The sequence below is a fragment of the Rhinopithecus bieti genome, unplaced genomic scaffold, assembly GCF_001698545.2.
Source record: "Rhinopithecus bieti isolate Rb0 unplaced genomic scaffold, ASM169854v2 scaffold_110, whole genome shotgun sequence".
NCBI lineage: Eukaryota > Metazoa > Chordata > Mammalia > Primates > Cercopithecidae > Rhinopithecus > Rhinopithecus bieti.
Window position 1 is genome coordinate 3,377,399 of NW_016803311.1, and position 19,822 is coordinate 3,397,220.

The 19,822-nt window shown below is 35.9% G+C and overlaps 1 protein-coding gene across 6 annotated transcripts in view; it reads right to left on the minus strand.

Annotated features, from left to right (window-relative positions):
• Positions 1-19,822, minus strand: part of EPS8 (EGFR pathway substrate 8, signaling adaptor) — a 181,941-nt gene that overhangs the window by 55,717 nt on the left and 106,402 nt on the right. For all 6 annotated transcript variants that reach the window (XM_017873718.1, XM_017873734.1, XM_017873728.1 and 3 more), the window contains 3 exons: positions 13,268-13,347; positions 11,634-11,710; positions 902-969 (listed from right to left, as the gene is read on the minus strand). In XM_017873718.1, coding sequence (XP_017729207.1) covers positions 902-969; positions 11,634-11,710; positions 13,268-13,347 — 225 coding nt within the window. The remainder of the gene's footprint in view (positions 1-901; positions 970-11,633; positions 11,711-13,267; positions 13,348-19,822) is intronic.

Here is a 19,822-nt window from a genome sequence, read left to right on the forward strand (position 1 = left end):
CATCCTTGGCTGCATGTTAGAATGAACTTGATAAAACAGTGTGCAGCTCATCTACTATATACTATCTCTTTAAGCAGAACATTTTCCTTTCCAAATTAAGAATGTAAATGTGGTCAAATGGTATATTAAATAATAAATACATGAATAAATATGGCAGTAGGGTTTTAGCTTTCTAGTAGTACAAGCTGCTCAACTCCCAATATAAGACGAAGTCTATNCCCTTATTTAACTAGAACTAGTAATAACTTTAGTTAAACTAGAAACTAAACTGCTCACTGAAACTGTCAAAGGCTTAATTTCAAGAAGATTCTACAGTACAAAGTAGAAGCCATTATCCTTTTTTAAATGAAATAAGGGCCGGGCGCGGTGGCTCAAGCCTGTAATCCCAGCACTTTGGGAGGCCGAGACGGGTGGATCACGAGGTCAGGAGATCGAGACCATCCTGGCGAACAAGGTGAAACCCCGTCTCTACTAAAAAATACAAAAAAAATATAGCCGGGCGAGGTGGCGGGCGCCTGTAGTCCCAGCTACTCGGGAGGCTGAGGCAGGAGAATGGCATGAACCTGGGAGGCGGAGCTTGCAGTGAGCTGAGATCCGGCCACTGCACTCCAGCCTGGGCGACAGAGCGAGACCATCTCAAAATAAATAAATAAATAAATGAAATAAGACTGGCAATGATAAATGAGTGGTAGTTATGATTTTAAATCATTCTTTATGAAAATAGACCACAGACTAACAAGATACTTTACATGTAACATCTGTTTTAAAAAACCTAAACAAAAGGTCAGTGCAACTTAAAATACATCATAAGAATGAAATAAAACCGAATTCTGATTTAACTTCCAACATTTATGTTCCTCAAGTGTCACTCTAAATACTAGTAAATGCCAAAGCATCTTACTTCAACACGGTATTGAGATACATCTGACACACTGCTGACACTGTCCCGTGCATAATTCTTCCTTTGTTCTGAAAGAGAAATTGAAAAGCCATGATTTGTTGCCTACTAAGCTGAAGTTCATATATTGGTATCATGCGGTTATCTCTAAAACTAGTCTATCTCACGTATAAATACAGTAGCTGACAAGTTGTCATTGTGTGGTGTATCTGAAAACACTCATTATTCGCAGTAAATCTAAAACCACAAGAACGTCTAAATAATAGGCAAGAACAATTAGATCCAATCTATGTTTTAGAATTCCAAAGGTTAACAAGATTATAAATATTATAAGAAAAAAAGTTATTTCCTGTAAAGGTTTTTTTAATCAGTCAGGGACCTACTGTTTTGACAAATCAATTACAACTGGCTTATAAATTTCATCTGTTACTGCAGTGATATCAAAATATAATTGCAAATATTGTCATAGATACTGTATTATATGAGTTAGACTACATTATTAAAATAATAGACACTACAAGGAACAACTCCTTTTGCAGTATCCAAACTGGGATACTGTTAGAGGAGATTTAAAACATGATTCAATCACATGGCTTGCCATTAAATATTAACAGTTTTCACACATCTACAGAACACACAAATGTGATACTTAGAATCATAAATATAAGCTGATAGGAAAACAAGAAAGTCAGGTAGAAAGTTATTGCACCAAACTACTTAAAAGCAAAAGAAACCTTTAATTTTCTTTTCTGAAATGCTGCAAAACCAAAAAATAACATTAAAATATAAAATGTATGTTGGCAATATTCGGCATTTGTTACTGTCTTTTAAAATTTGTATTTTTTTAAAATAGGGAACACTTCATGAATTTGCATGCCATCCCTGCACAGAGGCCACGCTAATCTCTGTATCATTCCAATTTTAGTATACGTGCTGCCAAAGTGAGCACCATTTGTTACTTTCTAATCAAGCAACTTGCTTATTTGTAAATTCAGAGTTGCCCTGTTTCTTCTAAACAGAATGCTATGATGAAAATAACTTTGAGAGGGAGCTGTCAGATTTGTTCTTCCAGCTTCAGCTGTGTCACTAAGTAGGAAACCAAATTTGGGCAAGACACTTAAAACCCTGGGCCTCAGCACCCTTACTGTAAAATAAAAGGGTTAAACAAGGTCAAACCTAAAGGCCTTTAAGGATTTAACATTCTGACATATAGATATGCCTTAGCTTCCCCAACAACCTGTTTTCTTTGTAAATGTAAACCTATTTATTTTAGTTAATATAGTTATTCTATAACAGAGAAGTTGTTTGGAAAGTTCTGCTGAACATAAAAGCTGAGCAAGTCCAAAATATAAAGTGCATATGTACATATGCAGACTCAGAACGTTAACACAGAATTTTAAGAAAACTTAATAAATTTTCGTTTTACAACACATATGAAAGTAACTTTTCATTTATATTTACTTGTACAATTTAGATTAAAATCTCCATATCCTTGCATCAATATTACTCTGATACTCCAATACATTCCATTTTGCTTTTGCAGCATTAAAAGTACTTAATAAAACAGAAGCACTACAAAATTCACTCTCTGCTACCTTTCTTTTTTTGTTTGGATGATGACCTGAGGAAGTATGATCCATCTGGTCCTACCAAAATAATGGCATCAAAAGAAAGATCTGGTTTCACCTAAAATTTTCTCTCCCAATATAACAAAACATAAACTTTCACTTACATGACTGTATTCCATATATTTTAAAAGTGAACGACCACGATTTTCTGATTAGGTGTTGCGGATTAATCAGTGTGAGATATTAACACATGGCTAATTGTCCTTGCGACAGCCGTTACGACTCTTGTAATACAACATATAATTCAGGAATATATTTCACAAAACCACATCTAGAAACAATCACTATTTCAGAGTCACTGGTTCACCATATTCTAACACAACTGTCCATGACAGATTCAGAGCAGGAGAGTTCTGCTTACTTTGATCTGACCTTAGGACAGTAAAAGAAATGGCAGTGGTTGCCGTGACACCTAGTCACGGGAACTCCTGGATGTTCAAATGCTTGTCTTTTGGGTAATTTACTGGCAAATACAACAGTTGAAGATCTGAAACACTGTGTTTCTATTTAGATATTCTCATTATGAAGTATTAATAATTTATCCCTGACCTCCCGATTTCCTAACATATAGTTTCCCAATCCCACAGAAACATAATTTACAGAAATGAAAAGAAAACTATCTGATAGCATTTTAAACAGTGTGACATTACTGATCCCTCTGATTGCCTAGAAGATATGGTGTCATTTCTAATATTCCAAATTAAGAACCCACTTTAGGAATTCCTAAGCTGCTTTCTCTCCTATATTGTACAATAAATAAGTTGTATAAGAAACTACCTTTTAAAGATCCTAAAATGTATAAACGCCATAAAATGGATTTATAAATAAATTAGTAGTTCCAGTGATTTTAAGTCAATCCATAAGTAAAGGTTAATATTAACATTTTAATAGGCAATTTTGAAAGACATTTCCTAAAAGGCAATTATAATACATTTCTTTTTTATGAGAATCATATATATTCACAAGAACAGGTATAAATAGTAATTAGGCTCCTAAGCTAGAAATCTCACCAAAGCCTTAAAACAGTATAAAAGCCTAACTAAAATCTCTGGACACTACTCAAGATGAATCCTCTAATGAAATTCACCACTGTTGCTAACAGTGGTTCTCATCCTTGGCTGCATGTTAGAATGAACTTGATAAAACAGTGTGCAGCTCATCTACTATATACTATCTCTTTAAGCAGAACATTTTCCTTTCCAAATTAAGAATGTAAATGTGGTCAAATGGTATATTAAATAATAAATACATGAATAAATATGGCAGTAGGGTTTTAGCTTTCTAGTAGTACAAGCTGCTCAACTCCCAATATAAGACGAAGTCTATTTCCCCTCCTATTCTGGCCCCTGCCTCTCTTTATCTCTCAGAATCAATTAGAGGTAGGATGAAACTTACTTGCCTATAGAACCACTGGTTGTGTTTCACTATTTTGCCTATTAGCTTTTATGTTATGGTCCAGAATGTACAGCTCCAAACAGACAGAATTACATGAATTCAGTAACCAGTGATGAAAACTCTTTACATACAATTTTATTATACACTATTGCAAAAACTGATATTCAACTCCCAGATCAGAAATACTAAATTTAGGTTTCATTTAATTTGTTAATTAGTTGAACTACAAGTATAAAAAGCATCCAGGTCTTGGTATTTATACTTAATTCCCTTTCACCTGCATTGCTGTTTACGCATAATATAACATTTGAAACGGCTAATATTCAGAGATACAGCTAATATTTAGAATTATTGTTCTCTTTCTCTGAAAACAAAAATGTTCCTTAGAGAGTAAGGATTTGGCCACTAACAAGAAAAAGGTAACATAAAAGCAGCTGCTGAGTACTCCTCTCTCTAAATAAAACAATGGGCTAGAACTCTTATTACTTTATAATTACGAAAACTTTCAACCACAGTAAAGGAGAATTCCTTTCCCAGTATCTTAGTGTCTACATATATTTATTCCATAGAGGAGAGGCGCTTAATGGGATCAGTGATGAGCACTGAGTGATAATTACAAGCTCTCAATATCAGGCAACTACAATCGCAGTTTGACGAATGAATATCTGAACCAAGATACCATTATGAAAAACAAACAAAATCATTTCTTTAAAACTACATTATTTAAGAAGTAATTTTATTGGCCTGTTCAACAAATTATTAAAATGGCTTATTCCATGAGGTAAAAAAGGAGTTTTAAAATTTTCAGCTAAGTTGGGAAAACTGCCAAACTGTCTTTTTGAGTCAATTGCTGTGCCACATTCTATCAAGCTGAATTTTTGACTCAAACATTTAGCTCAATTTCCTGATACTATTTAATGAATTAGAAGCCATATACATCTTAAGAATTTCAAAAAAATTTTTTTTGTTCTGTAAAAAAAAAAAAAAAAAAGATTTCAATGTTTTCTCTAAGTAAAATACATACCGTAAATAATAAGGATGGGCAAAAGAGAAACAGATTTTCACTCTTAAGTGCTACTTGAATATGTAAGAAATTGCTTGGGCTTTAATTATAACAATTAAACAGAGAGACTAGCTCCAAACCAAGATCAGGAGATAGAGAGACACACGAAGAGAAAGAAAGCTAGGTATGAAAAGGACAACATATGGAATGGATATGTGTTAAGAAAAATTCAGGAACACTGCTACAAGAGAGTTGAATCAAGCACTGTGTAGAACTGAAGTTTATAGTAAACCCAATTATACAGAAATTCACCATGCAGTTTATAGGTTACTTAATACTCAATGCTTACCAACACCTCCTTGAGAAGAAAAAACAAAGATGGAAAAACACAAATATATTTTCCTACTTGTTAACATCACAAAGCAGTTTAAACTTAAGGTTAAAATAAGACTTAAGGCCAGGCGTGGTGGCTCACACCTGTAATCCCAGTACTTGGGAGGCCCAGGTAGGCAGATCACTTGAGGTCAGGAGTTCAAGACCAGCCTGGCCAACATGGCGAAAGGCTGTCTCTACTAAAAATACCAAAATTAGCCAGGTGTGGTGGCACGTGCCTATAATTTCAGCTACTCAGGAGGCTGAGGCAGGAGAATTACTTGAACTAGGATGTGGAGACTGCAGTCAGCTGAAATTGTGCCATGGCACTCCAGCCTGGGTGACAGAGCGAGACCCTATCTCAAAAAATAAAAATAAAAATAAAATGAGACTTAAAAGAGTACCTTTCTATCAAACTGACCCAATAGTATTTGTCCTCCCAATAATAAAATCTCAAAGTTAACTGTAGGTGTTGGTAATGACAACAAAATATTGGTAATTGGTAATTCAATGAAATGAGTTTTCTAGAGACAAAATGACTTTAAGCAGTTGGTAATTCATGAAATGATCACATTCCAAATTAAGCAATATCTAATTTAAAGAGAAGTTACCGTTCTAGAAAGTCCAGCTATTTAGAACATAGCATAATACCCACACTTAAGTAAATGAAGTCTTCTAAGTGTTTGTTAGAGATGTCACCATGTCTTTACATTAACACGTGCATATTTTAACATACAGACTCTAGTGGAAAAGACTCTCTCAGCGGGCGCGGTGGCTCATGCCTGTAATCCCAGCACTTTGGAAGACGGAGGCAGGCGGATCACAAGGTCAGGAGATCAAGACAATCCTGGCTAACACGGTGAAACCCAGTCTCTACTAAAAATACAAAAATATTAGCCAGGCATGGTGGCGGGCGCCTGTAGTCCCAGCTACTCGGGAGGCTGAGGCAGGGGAATGGCATGAACCCAGGAAGTGGAGGTTGCAGTGAGCCAAGATTGCGTCACTGCTCTCCAACCTGGGCCACAGAGCAAGACTCCGTCTGAAAAAACAAAACAAAACAAAACAAAAAAAAACAACTCTCAAGTCCCCACTTAGAACCTATTTACTAAGAACATTTTTTTATGTAGTTTCCCAGCCCATAGATATCAGAAGCCATGCTAGAAGCTCACATGTTATAACAACATGGAAAAGGGACAGGCTTGAGACCCAGTCACATGGAAAAAGCAGCCCTAAATATTCAGAAGGGAGATGAATCTGAATGATTTGGTGTAAAGGTAAGGAATGCAGCCCCTGAGTTTCACAGTGCATAAACTAATGTGCACACACATGATCCTTTGTCACCAAGAAGATCATGTACCAAGAAGATCTGGCACCAACTGCTGCCAGACCCAAGGAAAGGGAGTATTTAATATACTTTACAGGTATTTTCCCTTAAGAACAATTTTAAATTTTAGTGATTAAAGGCTTTGACAGACAGTCTAGCTGGAAAAAATTATAAAATTTCCAGTATTCTGATAACAGTAGCTAAATAAAATGTTACTGTTATGAGATAACTGGAGGAGAAAGAAATTAATATTTATCTTCCTAAGTAAGTGTTATGGTGTCAGGGACGATAATGATGCAGAGTCTTTCACATGCTGGCTCGAAAATTTCTTGTATGATAATTTTAAAATGTCAAAATCGAGTTATTAAAATTGCCACATATTTTCACTATTTTCCTTGAATAAATTAATATGTATTCAAATAAGCAAATTTATTGTCATATACAAGCATAGTTCACAATACATTTATGCCACTTATAAAAAATATTTCTAGAACATTATAGGGAGCGAATATGGAATATAAGTTTTAAAATATATAATGAAAGTCACCTCTTGATTCTGTCAAAACATCACTATAATGAATTGTCTAACATTTGGAGGTAATATCAAAATATTAAATTTGAGAGTCTTGATGAATCTGAGGACCCAGGACAGAAAGTGACTCTCCAGTACCACTCCCCATTTCCATGATGGCGTTATTACTTCTGTTTTCTCATATAAACTTACCACAGAGTTATTATCGTTTTTATTTTATACATGAGGAAACTGGGGTCAATCATTTGTGCAAAACAGCAGCCATTTGGTAGCAGTACCATGATTCAGATCCTCTGACCTCCAAAACCCCTGCTGCCTTTCTGAGCACATTCAGTGGAAGTAATCCGGGTGGCCCATTATGGTGTCAGACCTGAAAAGTGTTCTCATGAAAAACTCTACATGAAACTTCAGATAGAGTATCTAGACTGTGGTCAGTGCATAAAAAACAGTGTGAACATTCATGTTCCAGTGCACAAGACAGTATCCTCCTGTTACAAAGATGCTCATGAAGGCAAATTAATTCTTGGAAGATGATTTCAACTCATTTAAAATTGTAAAAGGATAAATTTTACATAAGATGCATAAACTGTGAGAAAACAAACTGTATCACAAATCTCTTTACTAAATTTCCAGTTAAGAAGAGACACTGCCAGCACACACTGTTTAAGTTGCAGATGTGGTTTCTTTCCTCTTTGTGTAATACCCACCATTGTCTCTCAACACACCACACAAAACACACAAAGAGTGCCTTGCCTCTGAGAGTTCTCAGAAAATGCCTGTGGAATGAATGGACAGATGGATGAATGACAAGGGAGAAATATGTTCATGTTTTGAAGATACATATAATCTCTTCTTGGTGACAAAGGATCATGTGTGTGCACATTAGCTTATGTGCTGTGAAACTCGGGGGCTGCATTCCTTACCTTTACACCAAATCATTCAGATTCATCTCCCTTCTGAATATTTAGGGCTGCTTTTTCCATGTGGCTGGGTCTCAAGCCTGTCTCTTTTTCATGTTGTTATAACATGCATACTTCTAGCACGTGACAATAGACGCTATACATAAGTTAAAACTATGCAGACTGGGATGCTAAACACTTCCAAAGCTACCTAAAAAAAACTTCAACTAGAATCTGTTTATTGCAAAGCTATCTTCAAAACATGAACATATTTCTCCCTTGTCATTCATCCATCTGTCCATTCATTCCATAGGCTTTTTCTGAGAACTCTCAGAGGGAAGGTACTGTGTGTACGTCTTTGTGCGGTGTGTTGAGAGACAGTGGTGGGTATTAGAAACAAAGAGGAAAGAAATCACATCTGCAACTTAAAGCCATCTTACTTGTAAGCCCAATCCATTGCTAAGACCTATTTCCTCCCTATAAATGCTTCTTGGATTTGCCCCTTTCTATCCATTTCTTTCTGTCTTGTTTCACATATACACTGTTCATTTTCATTATAGTATACACAATTGTTACACTGTAATCAAGTTCTAAGTTATGTGACTTTGATAATCATCTAACTTGAAAAGGGGGCCTCACTATGCTTTATATGTAAAAGGAGGGAAATAAAATTTATTGCTTAAAAGCTAATGATTTTCCAGGCCGGTCTCGAACTCCTGACCTCAGGTAGTCCACCCACCCTGGCCTCCCAAAGTGCTGGGATCACAGGCGTGAGCAACCCCGTCTCTACTAGAAATACAAAAATTAGCCAGATGTGGTGGCACGGGCCTATAGTCCCTGCTACTCTGGATGCTGAGGCAAGAGAATTGCTTGAACCCAGGAGGCAGAGGTTGCAGTGAGCTGAGATCATGCCAATGCACTCCAGCCTGGGCAACAAAGTGAGACTCTGTCTCCAAAAAAAATAAACTAAAATAAAAGTAAGAGTTTTCAATCCGTGGATCTAAGATTTTATACAGTTGCTTCTAACACAATATAAACATTAAAATTTACAGGTGAGTTCTATATTCTATTCTTACTTCTTTCTTAGCTCTCTGAAATTAGATTTTAGATCTGTGGTATTTGTGAGAGCATTAATACTCTTTCTCCTTATTAAAACTCTTTAGGCTATTATTAGGTGTCTAATTTGCCATATTACTTATATCTCTAATTCACTTATTTCCATGCACAGTCATCAAATTCATCCTCAATATTACTACCAGAGTGAGCCAGAGCAACTCCGACCTATTACTATCCTGATTAAAACACATCAAAGGCTGCTCATTCATTGTAAACAATGCCTAAATTCCTTAGTATAATTCTTCCCAATGTGGTCTATGTTCATTTTTTCTTTCTTTTTTTTTTTTTTTTTTTGAGATGGAGTCTCGCTCTGTCGCCCAGGCTGGAGTGCAGTGGCCGGATCTCAGCTCACTGCAAGCTCCGCCTCCCGGGTTTATGCCATTCTCCCGCCTCAGCCTCCCGAGTAGCTGGGACTACAGGCGCCGCCACCTCGCCCGGCTAGTTTTTTGTATTTTTTAGTAGAGACGAGGTTTCACCATGTTCGCCAGGATGGTCTCGATCTTCTGACCTCGTGATCCACCCGTCTCGGCCTCCCAAAGTGCTGGGATTACAGGCTTGAGCCACCGCGCCCGGCCTATGTTCATTTTTTCAATCTTATTTCCCAATGCACCAGCATGCACTCTCCAGTTAACACCAAATTGCTTGCATCTCATTAATTCATTACACTCATTCTCCAAGTATTTCTGAGCATAAATTATATATTAGCCACTATGCCAATAAGCACAGGGAATCCTGAAGTGAACAAGACAAATATGGGCCACCTTCACAGCCTTGACAGTCCCGCTTAAAAGGGTTTCATACTGTCTGTAGCATCCTCTGGTCCCTGAAATGCCGAAGAACACAATATAACTTTCACAGCTCAGCTCAAGGCTCAATTCCCCTATTAAATTCTTTCTGACCAACCCTCACCATTGCACCTCATACACACTACCATCTAAGCACATTTAGCCTTTTATTATAACAATGGGTTTACTAGTCTATTGCACCAAAATGGCACATAGGCAACAGCCATCTCTTAGTCATCTTTGAAATGAATGAAAGAACACAGAAATAAAGACTATGAAGATCATGGCATAACATACTTAATAAATACTGTACTTAATAAATATCTGTCTTCAAATGAAAGGCTGAAAGAATATATTTTATTCTTATCAAAAAAATATTTTTACTGTTATCTTCAAGTTATTCTCCAGACTGTAAGTCCCTTAAAGTCAGGGGTCATATATTTTTGGTCCTGTTCTTTACACATATTACTGACAAAATATTTATTGAATACATTCTCTAGATCTACAATTCATAGCTATTAGACCACGGTAAGAATGTCACAATACTTAATAAACTGAAACCAACCATAATCAGATTAATAAGGCTATAAAAAGCATAGGCATGTATAGTATTAAATCCATTTTATGAAGGTCTGATTTCAGTGATAATGCCAATTCACTAAAACTATAGGTAGAAAAACAATCACAAAACCTTAGAATTGTTTATTCTTAAGCAGCCAAGAAGTTGTAGATCTAGATAATGCAAAAAAGAATTCCACAATTTAGAAAATGCTGTTGGTTCCTATAGTACATAATAACAATAATATCAACAATAATAATAGCAAACACATACAGCATTTTCTGCTTGCCAAGAACAGTTCTAAGTATTTTGCATGCACTAACTAACTTACTTAACGCTCATTTCAACCCTGTGAGATACCCCCATTACACAGATAAGCAAAATTAGGCACATACAGGTAAATTAATTTGCCCAAGATCATTCAGATAATAAATAACTGAATTTGAACCTAGGAAGTCTGGTTCCAGAGTCTTTGCTATTAACCAGAGTATTATTCTCATTCTTTATTGTTAGTGGCCATCCAGACCCTATGCAAATACATGCCATCCTAAACATATGTGGTAAATTTCAGGAGTCCTCGACTTTTTGTTACTTATGACTTCCATTTTATATCTGAAGTGTAAAAAAATAGCATGTATATGTGAGACAATCCAGAGAGGGCGCTGAGAGTAAGATCAGGGAAAAAGCGTAATTATTTTGCAGTGCATAAAGAAATTATATAATAGCTATTAGACATACTGTAATAATATCCCCCAAAATTCAAGAGCTACACGGAAAAAGTTCTGTCACCTGTCAGCCCACCACCAACTAGATCAGTCACAAAGACCAACAAACATTATTATAAGCAGTAAATGGGAAAAGCCACCTAAGGCATTGGCGCCATGCATAGGACTTCTGAAAGCACTGCAATACATTTCATCTGTAGTTCTAAAATGTATAACAGAAAGCAGAGTTCACAGCTTTGGTAGTTTTTATAAAAACTCTTCTTTAAAATAATCCTTATTTAGCTGTCACCGCCTCATTCCAAACAATATTAAGTGTGTGGGTTCAAACCATGAGTTTGAAAATGTAATTTGTAAAAAGTGGTTAGAAACAGAATTATACTCTATCCAATAAACCTACCATAAAGGGCCTTCGCACTTGTTTTTGAACCATGTTCTCTGTCCATCTGGGAAAAGGTAGGTGATGATCCGTAGCCACTGTAATAATTTTTAAAAAAAGGTCATTGTGTTGGGTTAAAGTCCAATATAAGTAATAGAAGCTCAACTAGAAAATAAAAATTCCAATGCACTATAATCACCACGTGTTTAAAAGAACATACTGATGGCCGGACATGGTGGCTCATGCCTGTAATCCTAGCACTTTGGGAGGCTGACGTGGGTAGATCACCCGAGGTCAGTAGTTCGTGACCAACCTGACCAACATGGAGAAGCCCGGTCTCTACTGAAAATACAAAATTAGCTGGCAGTGGTGGCACATGCCTGTAGTTTCAGCTACTTGGGAGGCTGAAGCAGAATAATTGCTTGAACCTGGGAGGTGGAAGTTGCAGTGAGCCGAGATGGTGCCACTGCACTCCAGCCTGCGACAGAGCAAGACTCTGTCTCAAAAACAAAACAAGAAAAAAAATTAGCTAGGCATGGTGGCAGGCACCTGTAATCCCAGCTATGCAGGAGGCTATCTAACCTCTCGTTACTAATATGCTATGTGAAATAAATAGTCCTTTATTTGAATTTTATTCATCTTTTCAGTAAACATTTTTTTAAGACCCCAAACCTAGAAGAATGAGGAGTATGGGAGGGGGAAACAGGGTGCTGTCAATAAAACAAGTACATAAAATAATTATAATAGAATGTGATATCTGGGTAAAAGTAATAGATATGACATGTAAAATCAAAGAAGGGCTAACTCTTTATCAACATATCTAAGAAAACTTTACTACCGTATTGATATAAGCAGAATCTAAATGAATGGAAAGAAGCTCTATAAACAGGCAGAGAATCAAGTGAGGAAAAGGTATGTGGAACTGACTCAAGAAATAGCACAGTGTCTGTGGAAAGATGCCGTTAATGTAACATTTCCAGAATAGACAAATGACTGGAGAAGCCATGGCAAATTGAGGGCTTTCAGCATCATGATTCAGAATTACATTTTATTATATTCTCTCGAAATAGTAAATATTACCTGTTATGAAAAAATGATGAGTAAAACATATATCACAATGGCCGATGTCAAACAGTAACATTAATTGTAATATATAAGATTGAGTCAGGGTTATGATTTCAAGTTATACCTGGACCCACTGGAATTATTTTGTTAGTCTGACTGACCTTTTCTAGTTTTATGCAATGGTAAATAATTTGATTAGTTTATACTAAATGACATTTAACCCTTCTCAAATGCCAATATTTTACAGATAACAATAACAGAATGCACCACAGAAATTCAAAGTTTTGAAATAGATTATATATTCATCCATGAAAAGCAATAATACATAAAGTACTAGAATGAAACATCTTCCAAATGTGAGATCAATATCATTATCATGAGGCTATTTGCTTTACCATCTTATTCTGATCAGACATAGTAAACTTTCAACGATAACATGTATTGTAACAAAGATATTACATATTAATAAGGAATGAACTACTGAACTACACAACAAAATAAAAGTAATCTTTTCACTAAAAATATAAAACAATTAAAATCACCAAATCAAATCCCCCCAAAACATATTAAATATAAACCTTTCAACTTACTTCATCTGAGATGGGTACATTCCAAAACTACTGGGATGATTAGAAATATGACCATTCATTGTGTCTTTCACTCGTGCGTTCTAAAAAAACGAAGACACATAGATTAAAGGCAATAAAAAGGTCAAGACATCTCAGTTTAAAAACTTATTCATTCAACAAATATGTGTTGCTGCCAGGAATTATAGTAGAAATACAAAGATAAAGATCCCCACCCTCAAAGAGCTCAGGCCCCAGAGGTATAGATGAACATTTAAACAAAGATCCAACTGGCATTTAAAATTAATATGTTAAAATTGTAAGCAAATTTAGGTGAACAAAAGAAAATTCTAAAATATAGTTCTGAGTCCTCAAAGCATACAGACATAATTCTACATTCTGCCCAAACTCATAATCAACTATCACTTTTATGAGATGTTATTTTGTTTACTGTTCCATTATAAAAGTAATAGAAACTCATTTAATTTTAAAAGTTGAGAAATACAGAAAAGTACAAAAGCAAAAAGCATCACCCAGAGTCCTATCGTTAACGGACAACCAGGTAACAGTTACCTTGCAGTCTTTTTGCCTACAAGTGGTTTTCTTTCCTCCCTTCCTTCTTTTATTTCTTCTTTTCTTCAAAGCACATTTGACAACATGTGCTTTGTCAAATGCACAAATGCACATGGATATATCTTTTCTCAAGAAAGTTTTCATTCACACGCTTCTTTTACTTTTCACAAGAAAATAACTTTAAAATCAATACCAGACGTTCAACCTCAAAACTATTTTAAATCCATTTTACAGATTGAATAAACTTCCTTCAAACAAGACAAATAATGAGTAAAATTTCCTCATTACCAAATGGAATGGCCTTTTCTTTCTTCTAGACAACATTGCTGTACCCAATTTATTTCTATTCATTCTTAGATATTTGGTCCTGTCCAGGTTTTGTGTCACTAAGCTATCCTGGATTCTGTCTTATTTTTCTGACTTTTGCCTTTTCAAATATATTATATTACTATGTCCTCTCAATAACTGTGAATTAGGCAGGACACACCCCAGCTTTATGGGCCAAGGGGGTGAAAGCATGAACAAATACTGATTATGAAGTTTCAGGTCCTGTGATGGATATTAGGACCACCAAAGTGAACCAAACAGACATGGTCCCAACTATAGGCCTACAGTCTAGTGGGGGGAAACAGATAATGAATAAATATAAAATTTTCAGTTGTACTTATTAATATTATTACAAAGGGAACATTCATCATAACATGGATGCATATAATAAGGGAACTTAACTCAGATTGGAAGAGCATAGAAAGTCTACATAAAGAAATAATATTCAAGATCTGGTCACTTTGAGTTAATTCTTTCTCATTCTTCAGGTCTCACTTCAATCACAGTGTCCTCAGGGAAAGATTTTACTGACCTTCCTGAATAGATAAGATCCCACTATCAGACACTCTCCACACTATAAATAATTTTTCAAAGCATTTATCACATTCATAACTTTTCCTTTACTTAAATTAATACCTGACTCTTCACTAAACTCTTAGCCCCCAAAAGGCATGAATTTTTGTTTGATGACTTCTGCTTTTCAAACAAGAGAAGGGTACCAGGCACAGAACAGGTGTTCATTAAATATTTATTCAAAGAAAGAAAGAAGGAAATTCATATGAGTCCCACTCTTCAAAGAGTTTATTGTATTCTTAGGGAAACAAAGTTAATTCACGTAAAACAAATAGTAAGGAATTAAGTCCCAATGTATGTAGCTCTATTTTAAATCTGTTAGAAGTTTGGAGAAGGAAAAAGCCATGAAGACTGTCTTTACTTTCTGGAAGGACTGGGACTTGACCGTGTTCTTAAAAAATGGATAAGAATGGCCCTCAAAACACTGGAATTTAATTCAAGCTTCCCTATCCACTGCTTAAAAGCAACTTTATAAATTAAGAAGCAAAGAAAGATTGGCTTCTGCCCTGTACATTCACTGTACTTACAAAATTACATGTATATTACATTGCTGTGCTCCATTTTGTTGTTTTCCTTTTCAGTTTACACTTAGATACCATCAGTGTTGTGCTGGTAAACCAATTCTCAGGGTGGGACAAGGCAGAGGGCCTGATTCTAGCGCTTATTGATTTCCATGGTATAAATATTCCCACCATGGCCAATTTCAAGCAGTGGGTGGTTTAATAGCAGCTTACGAAATTCCTAAATCCTTCACAATTGGCTCTCATAAGCCTAAAGGATCCAACTACAGCACATCATTGCTACGTTCTATAATTTGGGCCAGAACAGAGGCCTGGAATAACATTATGGAACTAGAGATAGTCTGGAATTTTAACACTATTCCTGGCACTAATTGGGCTAGGAAAGTCAATTAAGCCTCTGTCTCAATGTTCTCGTCAGTAAAACAGAGATAATTCTTCGTCTTCTGAGCTCACAGTGCTAGTGTGAAGATGAAAGGAGACAGATGTGCAAGTTCCTTCCAAAACTGAAAAAAAGGAAGTGTTCTTTCAAAGCAAGCTGCTTCATTCAGTATATAAGCTAAACCCGCAGGGTTTGTGCTGATTTGGATCTGGTTTGCATTTTAAAACCACAGCAGCTGGTTTTAATGAAAAGTGATAGCCACAGCATCTCATCTTTTCATGTTTAGTTGTTCATGACAATCAAATAAATGCATGGTCTCTGTTTTGTTTCAAAATAGTGATCTGTTAGAATAAGAGAACATTAGAAAAGGGGATAGAAAATGTCAATTTGCTAAATTGAATTTTAAATATAGAAACTTTTTGTCATTTGGCAATCACAGGTTCACTTATCACGGTGGCTTATGCAGCAAATATGGAGGCTTTCAAATGCCCAGTGTGAGCAATTGCAGTGTATACCATGCAAAAGAAACAATTACAAATGTTTGTCTTTTTTTCCATTAGGCTTTTAAGACATACCCAGTTTATACCCATATACACCATATACACAATTAAAAATAATGATCAACTCTAACTGAAAATTAAGTGGTCTTTATTTTATACACTGTTAAAGCAACCTAAAACTGAGGAGATAAAGGTGTTTTTTTTTTCTTTTTATCACTTTTAAGTGTAAAGATTCACAAATGCAGTTAATCACACTAACTATATAATTCTACTGAAAGTATACACTAACGCCATCATCATAGCTACCATCTACAGTTGGCTCTTGAACACCAGAAGGTTGAACTGCAGAGTTCACTTATAAGCAAATTTTCCTCCACTTCTGCCGCCCTGAGACAGCAAAATCAACCCCTCTACTTCCTCTCCCTCAGCCTACTCAACATGAAGACAAGGATGAAGACCTTCATGATGATCCACTTCTATCTCATGAATAGTGAACATATTTTCTCTTCCTTAAGATTTTATTTTCTCTAGCTTACTTTATTTTACAATATTTAATACATATACAAAATATGTTAATCACTGTTTACATTATCTTAGGTAGACAGTAGGCTATTAGTATATGTTTTAGAGGAGTCGAAGTTATACACAGATTTTCGACTGAGTGGGGGTCAGCACCCCTAATCCCTGTGTTTGCTCAAGGGTCAGCTATATTTGATTTTAAGTAACAGCATCAATTTCCTTATGAAAACACTTTTAGTAAGTCGTAGTTACTATTATTTTATCTTTATTCTCTACAGAAGATAAAATTCTTTGGCAATTAGAAGGATACAAATGATACATTTAAGATCTAAGTTAAGCGTATCAAAAATGTAACACACTATAATTTTCAAAAAGAAAGGAAGTGGAATGTATAAAAAATGACTTTAAGAAGAAACAAACAAAGCTATGAGGCTAACTCAGCAAATTAAATTTGTACTAGAAAGTTTTAAGATTCTCAAATATAAGTTTTAGATTTCTTTTCTTTACTCTTGCTTGCATCTAGTATCAATTTTCAAATTGGCAGATGAGTATGTAGTCATGACTCAATGTTAAAACTACCTACCCCATCTTGCTGCCACATAATTAGTAACTCTCTGCATATTTAACTGTCCTTCAAATGACTTGTGTTCTCAGAAAATATCACAGATTTTTTTTATCTACAGAAGTGTGTTTTTGTGTGTTTAGACATGACATTGAAACATCTATGTCTAGGTTTCAATTTAATTTAATTGATGTCTCCCAGTCTAAGTTACAAACAAGTGGGAGGGGGCATTATCATTACTCAGGATTTTAACTAAAAGATCAGTGAAACTTAATTTCTACTAATACTTTGTGACACTGTCTACCAATGATTTTGCTTAAAACATTTTTTAAAAAATCTTCTTTAAACCTCTTAAATCATCACACATTCTGTCTCCTGCAGTGTCTTCTAGAGCAATCACGTTTTAATATCTCTTACCAGTACCATTGGTAAAGATGGCACCATGTATTTTTCTATGCTATTTGTTCAAACATCAAGTAACAAAGAATTTTTATGTGTGAATAAACTCAAATAACTAATAAGGATATTAAGATCTTGTAACAATAATGTGGTTAATGCCTGTGAAGGTATCACAATAATTTCTAGGCCATATAGAAGAATAGTATTTTCTCAAGACCAGTATCAGTGTAAATAGAGTAGTTTCATGCCTTTAAATCAACACAATAAAATCACTTAAAACAGTTAACTTAGTTCCTCTTTCTCTATGACAAAATTCTTAAGTTTATAAATTAGAACATAATTTTGGGAAAAGTCTATGATCAAATCAGAATGTTGTTTGCTTAACAAGTGGCTGAAGAAAACTACTTATAACAAAATGTAATATGCAACTTTAGAAAGAACTACTTTAGCACTAATTATGTTTGCTATTGTGATGGATTTCATAGGAAGGCCTAACACAGAAAAGAGCCATAGACCTATCCGAATACTACTATTGTATTTCCCTCCAATTCTTGTCTATTCCCTGAGTTGCTATGATGACATCATCAGCACACGTGTACTATTGGATGCTATACTACACGTGGAAATGACTATATCTCAGTTCAAAATACTGTTGATATTTTACCGACTTGGGAAACTATGCTAATTTTAAAAAGAATCACTTCTATTTATTGAGTTTTAACCCTGCATCAGGTATCATGCTAAAAGTACTCTATTGTCTTATTTAATCTTCACATTAGTTTTTGAAGGAAGTACTATTCTTCATTCTCATTTTATAGATGAAGAAATTGAAACAAAGAGACTGCCATTTGTGTGGTATTTTGAAACTTAAAATCATATAGTGCCATGAATGACTGAAAATAATGTCTTATTTGCATCTAAGGTAAAATCCTAGGCAGAAGAGAATGCAAAGGAGAAAGCGAAGGAAAACATTTAATGAGCCCCCACTTCATATGACATTTTACAAACATCACCTCACTTTATCCTTAAAACAACATTATCAGCTAGTTATTGGCTCTATTTGTGGGTGAGATGACAGCCTCAAGGCGGTTAAGTCATTCGCCTAAGTGGTAATGATACGGAAGGGAAGAGAGTGGTCCCTTTAAATAATACAGAAGTGGAGAAGGGAAGTGCTGGGGAGAGGAAGGCATGGTCACTGGTTAGGGCTCCACGGACCTAGATGAGGACAGGCATTTTTGTTTTCCTGCCCAAATGTTGCATTTCCCAAGACCACCCTGGCCTGCCATGCCCCCATCCTGTGCCTATAAAAATCCTAAGAACCTAGCAGGCAGACACATAAGCAGCTGGACATTGAGAGGGGCACATCGGCAGAGGAACACACCTACAGGCACCAGCATGCTGCAGGCCACTGACCAGCAGAATGACCCGGAGTTTGGATTTTGGCTGGGGCAGTCCGAGGAGATCCCAGGCTACTGAGCAGCCGGACTCCAGGGGAAAACCATCTCCCTTCTGGCTTCCCTCATCTGCTGAGAGCTACCTCCACTCAATAAAACCCTGCACTCATTTGCCAAGCCCACATGTGAATCGATTCTTCTGGTACACCAAGGCAATAATCCCAGGATACAGAAAGCCCCCTGTCCTTGCAATAAGGTAGAGGGTCTAATTGAGCTGGTTAACACAAGCCGTCTATAGACAGCAAAACTAAAAGAGCATCCTGTAACACACACCCACTGGGGCTTCATCTGTAAACATTCACCCCTAGACACTGCTGTGGGGTTGGAACCTCACAGCCTGTCGTCTGCATGCTCCCCTAGAGGTCTGAGCAGCAGGCACTGAAGCAACAAGCCACACCCACATTGCATGCCCTGTGAGGGGGACAAAGGAACTTTTCTTGTTTCAGTAACACAAGAAGCTAAAATTAGAAGCAGAACTCAAACTCTGATCTGACTGACTTATATTCCTTTTTTTTTTCCAGTAAGTTACACCATTGTGTGATAGTTTGACCATTGTGTGCTTGCCAAAAGTTTTCAGTTTTATTCACTCTGATGTGCAATTACATTCTTTATTCTAATCAACATTTCTTTCTTTTTTTTTTTTTTATTATACTTTAAGTTCTAGGGTACATGTGCATAACGTGCAGGTTTGTTACATATGTATACTTGTGCCATGTTGGTGTGCTGCACCCATCAACTCGTCAGCACCCATCAATTCGTCATTTATATCAGG